At 40.8% G+C, this 14,788-nt stretch overlaps 1 protein-coding gene across 3 annotated transcripts in view; it reads right to left on the bottom strand.

The window, feature by feature from the left end:
- MYO19 (myosin XIX) overlaps positions 1 to 14,788 on the bottom strand; it is an 87,482-nt gene that overhangs the window by 35,436 nt on the left and 37,258 nt on the right. For all 3 annotated transcript variants that reach the window (XM_089659198.1, XM_089659199.1, XM_089659200.1), the window contains exons 4-9: positions 14,388 to 14,501; positions 7,635 to 7,764; positions 5,332 to 5,401; positions 2,188 to 2,290; positions 1,928 to 2,024; positions 1,174 to 1,250 (exon numbers count right to left, since the gene is read on the bottom strand). In XM_089659198.1, coding sequence (XP_089515324.1) covers positions 1,174 to 1,250; positions 1,928 to 2,024; positions 2,188 to 2,290; positions 5,332 to 5,401; positions 7,635 to 7,764; positions 14,388 to 14,501 — 591 coding nt within the window. The remainder of the gene's footprint in view (positions 1 to 1,173; positions 1,251 to 1,927; positions 2,025 to 2,187; positions 2,291 to 5,331; positions 5,402 to 7,634; positions 7,765 to 14,387; positions 14,502 to 14,788) is intronic.

Consider the following 14,788-nt stretch of genomic DNA (forward strand, 5'->3'; position numbering starts at 1 on the left):
AGGGGATTTGTCTTCACTTCCTATCCCACAGCCAAAACAAAAAAGTGAGAAGAAATAATTTCAAAAACATTTTGCCTTTAGTTATATTTAACATGCCAGAAGAGTTTGCTTAAAGCTATATTTCCAAATTTGCAACCAAAGTGGGATAACACCTACTTAATATTTGTTGCATCTTCCCATTCACAGAGCAGAACTTAAAAAATATTTAAAACCATTTATGCTTACCTTTTTATTTGCTTTAAAATCCTACCTAGCTTTCCTTCCCCTTTCATGAAATGTAAAGGAGAGGGCTGTGGAGTAATGTTTACAATAAATAACCCTGTCCGTAATGTGCTGGAAGAGTTATTACCATTTTTAAACTAAATTTGCACACTAGATATTCTAAAAAAGGGTTAAAGATCTCCAGGCTTGGGTGGGTACATTGTATGTTAAGGAACTTACCAAAAAAAAAAAAAAATCATCTGTCTGTGTCCCTGCTGGAATAGATGCTAATCTCCCTGACTTCTAAATGGGTGCGTGGCCACGGCCCCGGTTACTTTACTTTCCTCCCTGCCATTTCTTCCTCTTTCTACTGTACTGACTCAGGTGATAACCCTTCCCTTTACCTACTTCCTTTCAGTATCCCTAACCCCACCCTGTTGGGAGAATTTTTTTCTTCTTCTGCTTTTGTAACATGCTATGTACAGTACATTTTACATTCATGATGTGTACCTATAAAAAAAAAAAAAACTTTCCTAAAATGCTTATCTGTGCTATAATCCACTCTGATCTTTCTTGTAAGCAATTTGAAAAATGTGAACGTCTTTGTAATATTGCTTATTTAACCAATAGAAAAAAAAACATTCAACCATAAACTGACCCTCAGTTTGTCCAAAAGGAAGATAAATATGTAATGCTGGTGGGGCTAACATTACATGTGCTGATTTTTCCTACATAAAAGCAAAGCACAGGTTCACTGCAAGAATGCAATGCTGTACTCTAAAGTAAATGTACAGTACTGCTCAATCAAGTGACATATACACAAATCAGTCAATGATTCTGCCATCTCAATGGTCTTTTCCTTATATGCGAAAACATGCAAGTTTGTATCCATTATTTTAGTGTATTTATTTTAAATAAACTAACACCACAGCATTAAATAAGTTTGAAAGGTGCAAGATTATTGCAACTGACCTTAAATATATTACTCTGTGACGATGGATCAATACCCAAATGTGTCATTGCATCTTTAGTGATTTTGAAGCAATCCTCTAGATAACAGAAAAATAAAGGGAAAAAACAGAAATTTAGGAGAGCTAAAACTAAAAATCAGTTTTATGTTAATTTTCGAACAAAAATAAAAAAATGCAAAACTAAAAACAAGACATTTCTCCTACCACTAGCAAAAGCAATTTGAATGTTGTTAACAGCAGTGGCTCCGTATCTTTAAATATGCAAAGTTTGTGCATATTTATAGTACAGTAATCAAGTATCACAAATGTTTGTCATGAGAATTCACCAAGGAAGGACTTCTTCGCAGCAGTAACACCCATTTTTAAAAGTGCCAAAAGGCTAAAGCCCGCTGTCAGGTTACGTCACTGAGCGGGTCCAGGCTCTGGAAAGATCCCTACTCTAAAGTTGGGATCCACCCAGATTCCTGACCGGCCTTTAGCCTGAACCAGCTGCTTCCATCCCTTCCACAATCCATTTGAGTAAGTGACTGACAATCACCGGCTCTCTGCTCACAGAAGACTGAAAACTGAGCGAGTAATGGTCTTTGATCGCTTGGCTCTTGGTCTTACTGGCGGCGGGGGACAGATGCAGCATCGGCATTGGATCAGCATCCACCTAGGTGAGTATGTTTTTGTTTTGTTTTTTCCAATTCCCATATTTCTCTTTAGTTGAAGAAATAGTTTAAAGCTTATGTCATGAAACCAACTGCCCTTACCCTCGAGGTTCTTATCAGAATTTGGGAGCCAAGAGAACTGTGCATTTTCTTGGAGTCCCCATTCATCTCTTTCATTTGGAGAAGCACCTTTAAAAATCTGAAAAATAAATTACTTATTACCAAATGTTAACAAATCACTCAAATTGGAATATGAAAACTAACACCTGGCTAAGGTACTACTAGCTATGTATACTTTTATTTAAAAACACAACCAATGTTAATTACTAATCGTATGAAAACAAATTTTTTTCTTGACACACCTGATAAAATATATGGAAGTTTCTTTCTGAAGGAGCCCGATGAGCTACACGCGTCTTCTCTAGAAGGTACGTCTGGATAGAAGCACCAGTGATTTGCTGAGTTCTAATAGCGAAAAAAAAAAAAAAAAGACAACCCGCTCAAGCATAATGCTACTGATTTTAATGTCAGGATACAAGAATGTAAATCTTCCCATTTCAGCAATGAAAAATAATCAAAACATTGTCTATATTTGTTGGAGCTTTAGAAACCAATACATGTTGGGGACCTGCTTAATTTATTAAGAGTGCAATTCTGCAGGAACTGTTCCTTGCAAAAGCAAACAAATATATGATATTAAAACAAGACCAGCACTAAATATTCCACATTAAAAATGAAGAAAATGTTAGTTATTAGGCAGAGCGCTCAGAGGCTGTTACTGATGCGATCAACTTTAACCATCATTTTTCCCCACCAACAAAAGAATATAAAGTAAAAGTGGCTTGTTCTTCTATCTGGCAGGACAAGTGGTACAAGAAATGGTTTTGTGTAAGATGGTGAGATGTGGCCACCTACATACAAAAAGGTGGGTGTAGGGTAGGGTAGGGTGTGGAAAATTAGGCTAAATTGTTCCTGTTGTGTGAAAACATTAAAAAGCACCTGCTCCACTATCGTTGTTCCAGTTTGCTATCAATGTTTTTGACTTTCCCGATACATCTTTTTTTTGTAGTAAAATGTTTATTGCGTACTTCAGCAAGACAAGAGATCTTACAAAAAGAATGCACGGTTACAAATCTCGGAGGTGCATCCAATATCACTGGTCAGATATTGCAGTATCCCAGCATAATAACAAATAATGAACAGTAAATAAGGAAAAATACTTCTACAGCATGTAATAAAACAATGGTAACTGGACCAGAGCTAGCTATCCATCTTGGGGAACCCCCTGGATATATAGACTCAGCAAGAGGAACAGGTTAAAGAAAAGAGGAAGAAAAAAAAAAAAAAAAAAAAAAAAAAAAAAAGGGGGGGGGGTTAGGGAATACTCCTATAGAGAGTGTATGTGGAGAGGTGGGGAAATGGTAGGATAAACAGGAATAATACACAGCTGGGATATCGAGGCCTGACCCGACCCACACAATTCCCCTGGCCACTTTACTTTTGCTCAGCCTTCAGAGGATTACGCTAAGGGAGAGAAAATTACCTATAGGTGGTTGTAGTCAGTGAGGTTATGGAAACACAACTTACATAAAAAATGGTAAAGAAACCTACTGCGATTCAGATGACTGCAATACTTGCAAAGTTACATATACAAGACGCTGCTTTAAAGTGATTGTGAAGATTATTTATTTTTTTAAATTAAAATAATGAATATGGTATACTTACCCGCTCTGTGCAATGGTATTGCACAGAGTGGTCCTGAACCTCCTCTCCTCGGGTCCCCCACCAGAGCTTCTGACTCCTCATCTTCTCAGTGTCTACTGACGCACACAGCACGGCTCAGCCCCGCCCCCCTGCTCCATCACAGGATTTGATTGACAGCAGCGGAAGCCAATGGCTCCCACTGCTGCCTGTGTCATCTGTGAAAGGAGGAAGAAAATAGAGCAGGGCTGCTTGGAGGGATAGTGCTGGATTGAGTGGTGTCAGGTAATTCTTTGGGTTGGGGAGAAGATGCACAGGCAGGTAACAGTTTTTTACCTTGCAGAGAATGCATCATAGTAAAAGAAAAAAACCTGTTTGATTTACAACCATATCCAATGGTAGGCCTTCTGCCTGTGTAATGATTCTAACTGAACCCCACCTTCCCATATTGCCTATCTACAGGCTATGTCTCTGCCTAACTACTCTGCACTCTGATTTGCCTGCCAGCATTACCATTGGGGTAATCCCAAGGCTCAAGACCTGGAATTGTCATATACTGAAGCCTAAGGCTGGCCTTAGAGAACTCTTTTTCAAGGAACAGCGGGGCTGATCTAACAAAAATGAAAAACAAACACGGAACAGATTTTCCCATCCACATAAGCAAGGTGGATGGAGGAACCCTCCTCGCTGTGCCATTTATTTTCTGACAGGAACTCTGCCACTGGCAGAACACAGCGATCAGCAGTCGCTGATCAAAAAACAATTTTCCAACATACCCAAGTTGAACCTTAGGTCAACTTCTATCCAGCAGCATGGCCATACATGGAACAAGCCAAATTTTGATTCATCTATGGACACTCAGCCCCGGGGATTCAGCGTAATCTCATGTCTTATTTTGGAAACAAAGGATCCTGAATACTCCTGGCATAAGAAATAAAAGCATAGGAAAAGATGGATGCAAAAGGCACAGATGTTCACTGAGAAATAACAAAACTGAAGAGAAAGCAATGTGATGTTAAGCAGGTTTTAGCACCAATTTCAGCATTTGTTTTCTCTGTGGACCTTGCTCTTTCTGCCCTGTGACATTTGAGGACACTGCCGTAACAGTCCTAATTCTCAGGATGTCACAGTGAAATACATGTTAAAAAGGGGAATAGCTATGGAAACCTTTATTAAACTAGGAGGTCTTGATATTTGGCAATCGTGGGTGCAATGTCAAGCTCCTGCATACTCTTCCGCCAGCTTTCTGCCGTATCTCTGTACAGGACTTGTAGTTTATTCATTCACGTGATCATATAATGGTGGATGAGAGGGGGTGCAGAACAAGTTAGTCCTCTTGCACACAGCATTTTGCTCAGCACCCCTGAATGCCCTTCCTTCTTCCAGGAAAAAAAAAAGCTACTAAAAAAAAAAAAAAAAAAAAAAAAAGCATCCAAAACTGTGTCTTACACACGGTTACATGCATTTAGGTGCATCAAGCATTTTTTTCTATTCAAGCGCTCCTCTCCTAAACATGCTGGCAAGAGGGTTTATTTTCAGCCTGTAAATGCTTCTCCTCCAATATGCCTGTAAACACCTATGTGTGCATGGCCACACATAGGCTAACATAAAAGTGCTTTTGTAGGCTAGGAAAAAAAAAAAAAAAGCCAAAAACGCCTGTAAGAGAGCCATTTTTCAAGCCCTGTGTCCATGAGCCCTTACATGTTACACCCCAAATACAGGTGTAACATATACCTTGTTCAAAAGGTGAACTTATCCCTTATCACACACACACAAAAAAAAAAAAATCTTGCTAATACATTTACCTGCTTAACTGTAGTTGAATGTATTTTCCAAATCGACTGCTGTTGTTGTTCCTTAAAGTGCAGGCATTGCCTGGAAATAAAGTGGTGGGAGACATACCATTTTAGAAATTTATTTCACTGTAAATTTAATCTCAATACCTTTCAATAAGCGTTATTAGGATGTTCAAAGTTGTACAACTGACTAGAATGTGCTGTTTATTTGGAAAGTAGATTTATTAATTTGCTTTGATTTTTTTCCCACAAAAGTGGAGTCACCATTTAATGAATTGCTGCATCATCTCAATGTAGAAATCAAGTTAATTCTGGAATTGTAATTAAAATGCTTGTTCAAAATCGTGTAGTATCTACATTAGGGTGGCATTAACATGTCAAACAATAAAATAATTTACGGCTTCTATAGATAACTACCCATATATTCAACACTGAGGTGATTTATTAGATAACTAAAATTACTTTTTTTTTTTTTCAAAATAAGTAGCCGCTAGTGCACCCAAACCTTATCTCATATCAGGATTAACTTCTAAATACAGTGATCAGTGCAACGCTACAATAATACACTACAAAATTAAAATCACAAAAATGTGTGTATAAACAAGATGGAATGGAATGCATACATCCTTCTTTCCTTATGTAACCACCAAGTGCTCCAAAACAAAATGTGCAAATACTCCACCACCAGGTGTCTGCTCACCTCCAGCAATATGACCTCACATAATACTATGTTTGGTATAACTGCGCTTTTGGTCCCAGTATGGACACTGTCGTTCGACTTGATGGACCCCAGCTATCATTCACAGCTCGTCTGGAATTTAGCTCCAACCATCACATCACCTCATAAATAAAAGATTCCACAGTGCATAAACGTTAAAAGATTTTAACCACCTCCCGACCGGTCGTTGTATATAAACGGCCGGACGGTGGCACTGCAGGGTCGGGTGGCCGTCTATAAACACTCCCTGGGAGCGCGCAGCACCTCGATCCGGTGCCCGCTGTGTCCTCCGGACACAGTGAAACACCAATCGGCGGACGGGACCTCTGTACGAGGTCCCGATCATGTGATCACTGATTGGCCAATCAGTGATCACATGCAAAGTAGTAAGCAAGATGTCACTTCTGACATCATTGCTTACTATGTGTGAAATCTGTGAATGATCACAGAGGTCACATGGTACAAGGCTATTCACAAAAGCCTTGTACCATGTGACAAGCTGTGACCAATCACAGCTCACTCTGTATTTCTCAATGAGTGCAGGAATGCACACAGAGAGAAAGAGAAATGATTGCTTTTACATCCTATATGGGTGTAAAAGCAATCAGTGTAAAAAAAAAATCTTTATCACCCCTCACAAGTAGTACAGTGTCACCATGGTGACACTGTACTGCTAGGGTGACAGTATGTAAAAAAAAAAATAAAAATAAAAAATAATATAAAAAAATAAAATAAAAATGTAAAAAAAAAATGTTTAAAAATTATAATTTTTGCTTATAAACTAATTTGGATTTTTTTTTTTTTTACTAAAAAGATAACGGAATAAATTTTGGCTAAGATTTATGATGAAATATTATTTATTTGCAAAATTTTATAAAAAAAAAACACTTTTTTAAAAAATTTTTGGACATTTCATTTACATAGCAAAAAAAATACAAATCTTAGTGGTGAATAAATACCACCAAAATAAAGCTTTATCTATCTAAAAAAAATGGTAAAAAATTCATTTGGGTACAGTGTTGCATGACCGCGCAATTGTCATTCAAAGTGTGATAGCGCTAAAAGCTGAAAATTGCCCTGGTCAGGAAGGGGGTAAAAGTGTCCGGTCTGGAAGTGGTTAAATATCTCAAAGTAAATAAACTGCGTACTCGCATGTGAAGGATGCACATTTGCACCAAGTACAATCAACCTCTGTTATTATAAATATACCCTAGATCCGTGGACCAGTGCCGTGGAAAGTCAGCAATGGTTGACCACATACAGTGGGTAAAAAGCAATAAATTACCGTGATATCAGTCAATGAACAACGTTACCATCGCTGGCTCCGTGGAGCGTTGTGACGTCATCCAAAGCCCCAAAGGCTTACTGGGACCAAAAGCGCAGTCAGACCAAACATAGTATTATGTGAGGTCATATTGCTGGAGGTGAACAGACACCTGGTAGCGGAGTATTTGCACATTTATGTTTTGGAGCAATTGGTGGTTACATAAGGAAAGAAGGATGGAAGCATTTCAATGAAGATAGATGAACTTATTTATTAACATGTCAAGCATAAGAAATTGGGTAATAAAAATATCAAGACATGAACATTTACCAAATGCTTCCATAAGGGGATTAGAATCAAGAACTCTGCTTTCAATTCTCTCAACTGTCTGACTAGACCAATGTGAATTACTAGCAGCAACTGTAGCATAAAACTTCATTAGGCAACGTGAGGTCCATGTCTGAAAAGAGAGAAGTATCTATTTAGTCCAAATAAAAATAACAGGAAGAATCAGAAAGAAAATATGCTCATTTATTAATATTTTTTTTCTTGTAATGGCCCTGCTCTCTTTAAAAAAAACACAACAACACACACACACACACACACACACACACACACACACATACATAAGTATTGACAGCCTTTGCTCAATACTTTGGTAAAGCACCTTTAGCACCAATCACAGCCTCAAGTCATTTTGAGTATGATGCTACAAGCTTGGCACACCTATTTTTGTGCAAGGTCTCCCATTCTTCTTTGCAGAACCTCTCAAGCTCCATCAGGTTGGATGGGGAGCGTTGGTGCACAGCCATTTTTAGATCTCTCCAGAGATGTTCAATCAGGTTCAAGTCTGGGCCACTCGAGGACATTCATAGAGTTGGCCCTGTAGCCACTCCTTTGTTATGTGGGCTTTGTGCTTAGGGTCGTTGTCCTGTTGAAAGATGAACCGTTGCCCCAGTCTAAGATCCAGAGCGCTCTGGAACAGGTTTTCATTAAGGATGTCTCTGTATATTGCTGCATTCATCGTTCCTTTGATCCGAACTAGTCTCCCAGTTCCTGCTGCTGAAAACATCCCCACAGCATGATGCTGCCACCACCATGCTTCACTGTAGGGATGGTACTGGCCAGGTGGTAAGCGGTGCCTGGCTTCCTTCAGACATGACGCTTGGCATTCAGGCCAAAGAGTTCAATCTTTGTTTCATCAGACTAGAGAGTTTTGTTACTCATGGTCTGAGAGTCCCTTAGGTGCCTTTTGGCAAACTCCAGGCGGGCTGCCATTTGCTGAGGGGTGGCTTCCATCTGGCCATTCTACCATACAGGCCTGATTGGTGGAGTGCTGCAGAGATAAATTGTTCTTCTGGAAGGTTCTCCTCTCTCCACAGAGAAACGCTGGAGCTCTTTCAGAGTGACCATCGGGTGCTTGGTTACCTCTTTGGCTATGGTCTTTCTCCCTCGATTGATCATTTTGGTCGGGCAGCCCGCTCTAGGAAGATTCGAGGCAGATCCCTGCTCTTCCTCCCCACCCCCCACCCAGCACCTCACTCACTGCCCACGAGATTGCCAATCACTTCCAAAACAAGATTGACGCAATCCATAAGGACATTGTCAACTCACAATCCACCTCTCCACCCAGCCTTCCGCCCTCCTTCAACCCCTCAACCGTTCCCTCCCCTGACCTCATAGCCGCACTACCCCCCACTATACCTAATGCCCCGCACATCATCACCTCCCCAACACTCCGCTCCTTCAGCTCAACTACCCCCGAGGAGGTCTCTAAGGTCTTCACTGAAGCCCGCCTCACCACCTGCCCCCTGGACCCTATCCCCTCACAGCTCCTCCAGTCACCCCCCCCCCCTCCATCATTCGCTCCCTCACCCACATCTTAAATCTCTCCCTCTCCACTGGCACCTTCCCCTCCCCTCTAAAGCACGCATACATCACCCCCATGCTCAAAAACCCTCCCTTGACCCCACTAACCTTAACAACCTTAGACCCATCTCCTTGTTGCCCTTCACTTCTAAGCTCCTTGAGCGCCTGGCCTATAATCGCCTAAGTGCCCACCTCACTGATAACAACCTCCTTGACCCCCTACAGTCTGGCATCCGTCCCCTGCAATCCACCGAAACCGCCCTACTTAAAATCACCAACGACCTGCTAACCGCCAAAGCCAATGGCCACTATTCTATCCTCCTGCTCCTTGACCTCTCCGCGGCCTTCGACACTGTTGACCACCCTCTCCTCCTTGCCAAACTGCACTCCCTTGGCATCAAGGACGCTGCTCTCTCCTGGTTCTCCTCCTACCTTTCCCAATGCTCCTTCAGCGTCACCTACAACACTGCCACCTCCCCCTCCCTCCCCCTCTTTGTTGGGGTCCCCCAAGGCTCTGTCCTCGGGCCCCTCCTCTTCTCCATCTATACCTCCTCCCTTGGCAAACTTATTCACTCCCACGGCTTCAATTACCACCTCTATGCCGACGACACCCAAATTTACCTCTCCACCCCCCACCTCACCCCCTCACTCTCTGCCCGCATCGCCCACCTCCTAAACGACACAGACTGGATGTCGCTCCATTTCCTCAAACTTAACCTATCCAAAACCGAGCTCTTGGTCTTCCCCCCCACCCCGTGCCCCCCCCCCATCCTCTCCATCACTACTAATAACGCCACCATCTCTCCCACCCCACACGCCAAAAGTCCTGGGTGTCACCCTGGACTCCCACCTCTCCTTCCTACCCCACATCCAACTGCTATCTAGATCTTGCAGGCTCCACCTCCGCAACATCTCCAAGATACGCACATTCCTCACCCCAGACACCACCAAACAACTCGTACACTCCCTCATCATCTCACGCCTGGACTATTGCAATTCCCTTCTCAAATTTGATACCCAAAAATACTACCCTACCCGTGCCCTCCGCTCCTCACAGGACCTCCTACTCTCTAGCTCCCTGGTCTCTTCCTCCCACGCCCGACTGCAGGACTTCTCCAGGACTTCCCCCATCCTCTGGAACTCCCTACCCCAATCCAGACTGTCGCCTACCCTCCTCAACTTCAGGCGCACCCTGAAAACCCTCTTCATGGAAGCCTACCCCAACCTCACCTAACACCCGACCTCACCTAACAACGAACCTCTTCCACTCCTCCCGCCACTCCATCCCCCACAGCCATCTCCTCCTGTGCCACCTTCCCTTCCCTCCTAGATTGTAAGCTCGAAAGAGCAGGGCCCTCGAACCCCTCGTGTATTGTATTGTTCCTGTCTTGTCTCATGTTCTGTCCCCCTTGCTACTGTACAGCGCTGAGCATACCTTTTGGCGCTATATAAATACTGTATAATAATAATAATTCCTGGTGGTTCCAAACTTCTTCGGATGATGGAGGCCACTGTGCTCATTGGGACCCTCCATGCTGCAGAGATTTTTCTGTACCCTTTCCCAGATCTGTGCCTTGATACAATCCTGTCTCAGACATCTACGGACAATCCCTTGGACATCATGGCTTGGTTTGTGCTCTGACATGCACATTAACTGTGGGACCTTATATAGACAGGTTTATGCCTTTCCGAATCATGTCCAATCAACTGAATTTCCCACAGGTGGACTCCAATCAAAGAGGAGTGGAAACATCTCAAGCATGATCAGTGGGAACAGGATGCACCAAAGCTTAATTTTGAGTGTCCTGGCAAAAGCTGTGAATACTTTTGTATGTGTTTTTTTTATTTTTAATAAAATTGCAAAGATTTCAAAACAAACTTTTTTCACATTGTCATTTTGGGGTATTGTTCGCAGAATGTTGGAGGGAAAAAATTAATTGAATCCAATTTCGAATAAGGCTGCAAAATAAAAAGAAATGTAGCAAAAAGTTAAGGGCTGTGAATACTTTCTGGATGCACTGTACAGTGTATATATATATATATATATATATATATATATATATATATATATATATATGAATATATAATCACACACACACACACACACACACTATATACTGTCACCAAAGCAAGTGCAGTGTCACTATGGTTACATTGCACTGCTGTGGTGATGACTGGCTGCTCTGATATCGCTGTGCATGTTCGCTTTCCAAAATGGGCTCATTTTGTTTCCCCTGTCCTGATAATCCAGGGCCTCCAAAAATGTCATAAGTAGCCAGGAAATTAGAAGCGTAATTTATGCTCCTTGAAAGCCCAAAAGGTGCTCCTTGGCTTTTGAGCCCCTCTATGCATCTACTTTGTAAAAAAGATCCACAAAATGTGGTATCCCCATACTCAGGAGGCATAGCAGAATGTTTTTGGGGTATAATTATAGGTATGCCTATTATGTGTGTAAGAATGAATTTGTTAAAATGGCAACTTTGTGGAAAAGAATTTATTTAATATCTTCATTTTCCAAAAAACTGTGACAAAAAATTACAACTTCAAAAAAACTTATGCCTCTTACTAAATACATTGAACGGTCTACTTTCCAAAGGTATTTCAAATATTTTCATTTGGGGGGCATTTGTACTGCTCTGGCATTTTAGGGCCTCAAGAAATTAGATATGCAGTCATTACTTCAGGATTGATCAATTTGCAAATATATATGCCATAGTTTGTACACTCTATAAACTTTCACACAGACAAAATAATATACACTGATATGGGTTATTTTTACTAAAGAAATGGGGCAGAAAAAAATTTGACCTAAATGTATGAAGAAAAATCATTTATTGGCAAAAATGTATAACAGAGACTAACAAAAACATGTTTTCCAACATTAGCAAAAAAAAAAAAAAAACCCCAATGGTGATTAAATGCCACCAAAAGAAAGCTCTTGACTTGGCAGTATTTGCCCACTCTTCCTTGCAAAAACACTCCAAATCTGTCAGATTGCGAGGGCATCTCCTGTGCACAGCCCTCTTCAGATCACCCCAGATTTTCAAATCGGATTCAGGTCTGGGCTCTGGCTGGGTGATTCCAAAACTTTCATCTTCTTCTGGTGACGCCATTCCTTTGTTGATTTGGATGTATGCTTTGGATCGTTGTCATGATAAAAAAGGTGAAGTTCCTCTTCATGTTCAGCTTTCTAGCAGAAAGCTGAAGGTTTTGTGCCAATATTGACTAGTATTTGGAACTGTTCATAATTCCCTCTACCTTGACTAAGGCCCCAGTTCCAGCTAAAGAAAAACCGCCCCAAACCATGATGCTGCCTCCACCATGCTTCACTGTGGGTATGGTGTTCTTTTGGTGATGTGCAGTGTTGTTTTTGCGCCAAACATATCTTTTTGAATTATGGCCAAAAAGTTCAACCTTGGTTTCATCAGACCACAACACATTTTCCCACATGTTTTTGGGAGACTTCAGATGTGTTTTTTAAAATTTAGCCGGGCTTGGATGTTTTTCTTCATAAAAAAAGGCTTCCGTCTTGCCACTCTACCCCATAGCCAGACATATAAAGAATACAGGAGACTGTTGTCACATGTACCACATAGCCAGTACTTGCCAGATATTCCTGCAGCTCCTTTAATGTTGATGTAGGCCTCTAGGCAGCCTCCCAGACCAGTTCTTGGTAACGTCACTGTTGCACCATATTTTCTCCACTTGATAATGACTGTCTTCACTGTGTTCTATGGTATATCTAATGCCTTGGAAACTCTTTTGTACCCTTCTCCTGACTGATACCTTTTAATAATGAGATCCCTCTGATGCTTTGGAAGCTCTCTGCGGACCATGGCTTTTGCTGTAGGATGCGACTAAGATAATGTCAGGAAAGTCCTACTAGACCTACTGGGTGGAGCTCCGTTTTAAGATTAAAAATATTATAGAGAAGAGAGCTAAAAAAAAATGCCTGAAAAACGGTAATCTCACCTGTCTCCTAATTTACTATGACAATACACTATGCCACAGCAACCAATTGAAAACTCTTTCAGTGATCTGACCAAGGAGACAAAAAAGTTAAACCTTTAACGTGTAAAGTAGATGACATGATTACAAGGGCCAACCATAATTTCTTGATATCTCCGTTTATGAATTTATGGTATACAGGTGCTCAAAATAGCATGAAATTTGGCATCAAATAAAGGTTATCTGCATAAAATCACACTGTCCCTACCTTGTCAAATACAGTATAAGAGGCATTTTATTATGAATCCGAGTACTAGGTTATCAGTTAATGAAAATGATGCAAAGATTTTTTGATAGATAGCCAATTAAATTTAACTGCAAATGTATCACTTAAACAGTTTCAACTTTAAGGTAGTCATATACAGGTAAAAAATAAAAATAGTTGTTATTAAAGAAGGATTACAAGTTTTTACGATGGGGGCTGATATAGGTGTAAATACATCCTATATGCATTACATTTACCTTGTGCCACCTTCTAACCTTGTGCCCATTTATTGGATCTTCAAACTTTTGTGCTTGAGTCAGCACCATGCTAGACCCAGTACGCTACTCAGCAGGCAGCTAGCAAAATCCTCAGTCCTCTATGGGATGGATAAAAGTTCTTGGCATTGGCAGTTCATTACATTAGGAGTGAAAGAGTTGTGGTCCTCCAAATAAGCTAAATACTTACCTTTTAAAATCTGCCATTATTTGACCTACAAGCTACATTCAACTTCAAGGGAGCCACCATGCTAACAATAATGCTGCACAGATGTTACACTGTTCTGGACATAGCATGCGGGCATTGACAGCCTTCATCAGGAAGATATTTAGTTTGACAGATCTTTTTCCTGTCATAAGAAAAACACAATGTATGCCATTTAAGACCTTGTGATAATGCTTGCTGGCTGTAATTCTAGCTTTAATACTTTTTAAGTTAATCTCCAATAACATCAATGTGGGTCAGAAAAGTAAAAGACAAGTCAGAAGTCCTCATCTGCATTCTTGTTACTAGATCAGTGATTCAAAAGCACCAAGGGTGACAGCCAGGAAATGATCATTTGCAGAGAGAGAGAATTCAACCTGCAAAATTTTCAAATGACACGTTTTTTTCTCACTGTACTTTTAACAGGCATTTTTCTTGCTACAGATAAACATGAGCTATATATTAATAAATGTATCTACTTTATTTTATTTAAGTCACTACAGCAAATGTTTGGCTCTTACCTTTCCAGCCCCGCTTTCCCCACTGACAACTATAGATTGGTTTACTGGATGAAGCTGGCACTGTACATTTCTGTAGGCTTGTTCGGCAACGGAGAATATGTGTGGCTTATAGTTCTAGCAAATGGAGCAAAAAAAGCAAATACACAAATTAAAATAGGTAATATCTTATTTATCCAGTACAATCATCCAAAATGCAGCTTATAGCATACTAGTTTAGAATATATAAATTGCCAAATTCATGATTTTCATTATTTTCTTTGTAAAGCTGATGCAATGCAAAAGCTTAGGTTTTTAGGCTTAGCAGATTAGTTTACCTGGAGTGCTAACAGGTGAAACCTGATACTGCTGGCAGTCGAACAGATGCTGCATCTAATCAGATGCAGTCACTGTTCAGGTATTTT

This window comes from Staurois parvus, unplaced genomic scaffold, assembly GCF_062004578.1.
Source record: "Staurois parvus isolate SC_StPar_1 unplaced genomic scaffold, SC_StPar_1.0 ptg001134l, whole genome shotgun sequence".
Taxonomy (NCBI): Eukaryota; Metazoa; Chordata; class Amphibia; order Anura; family Ranidae; genus Staurois; species Staurois parvus.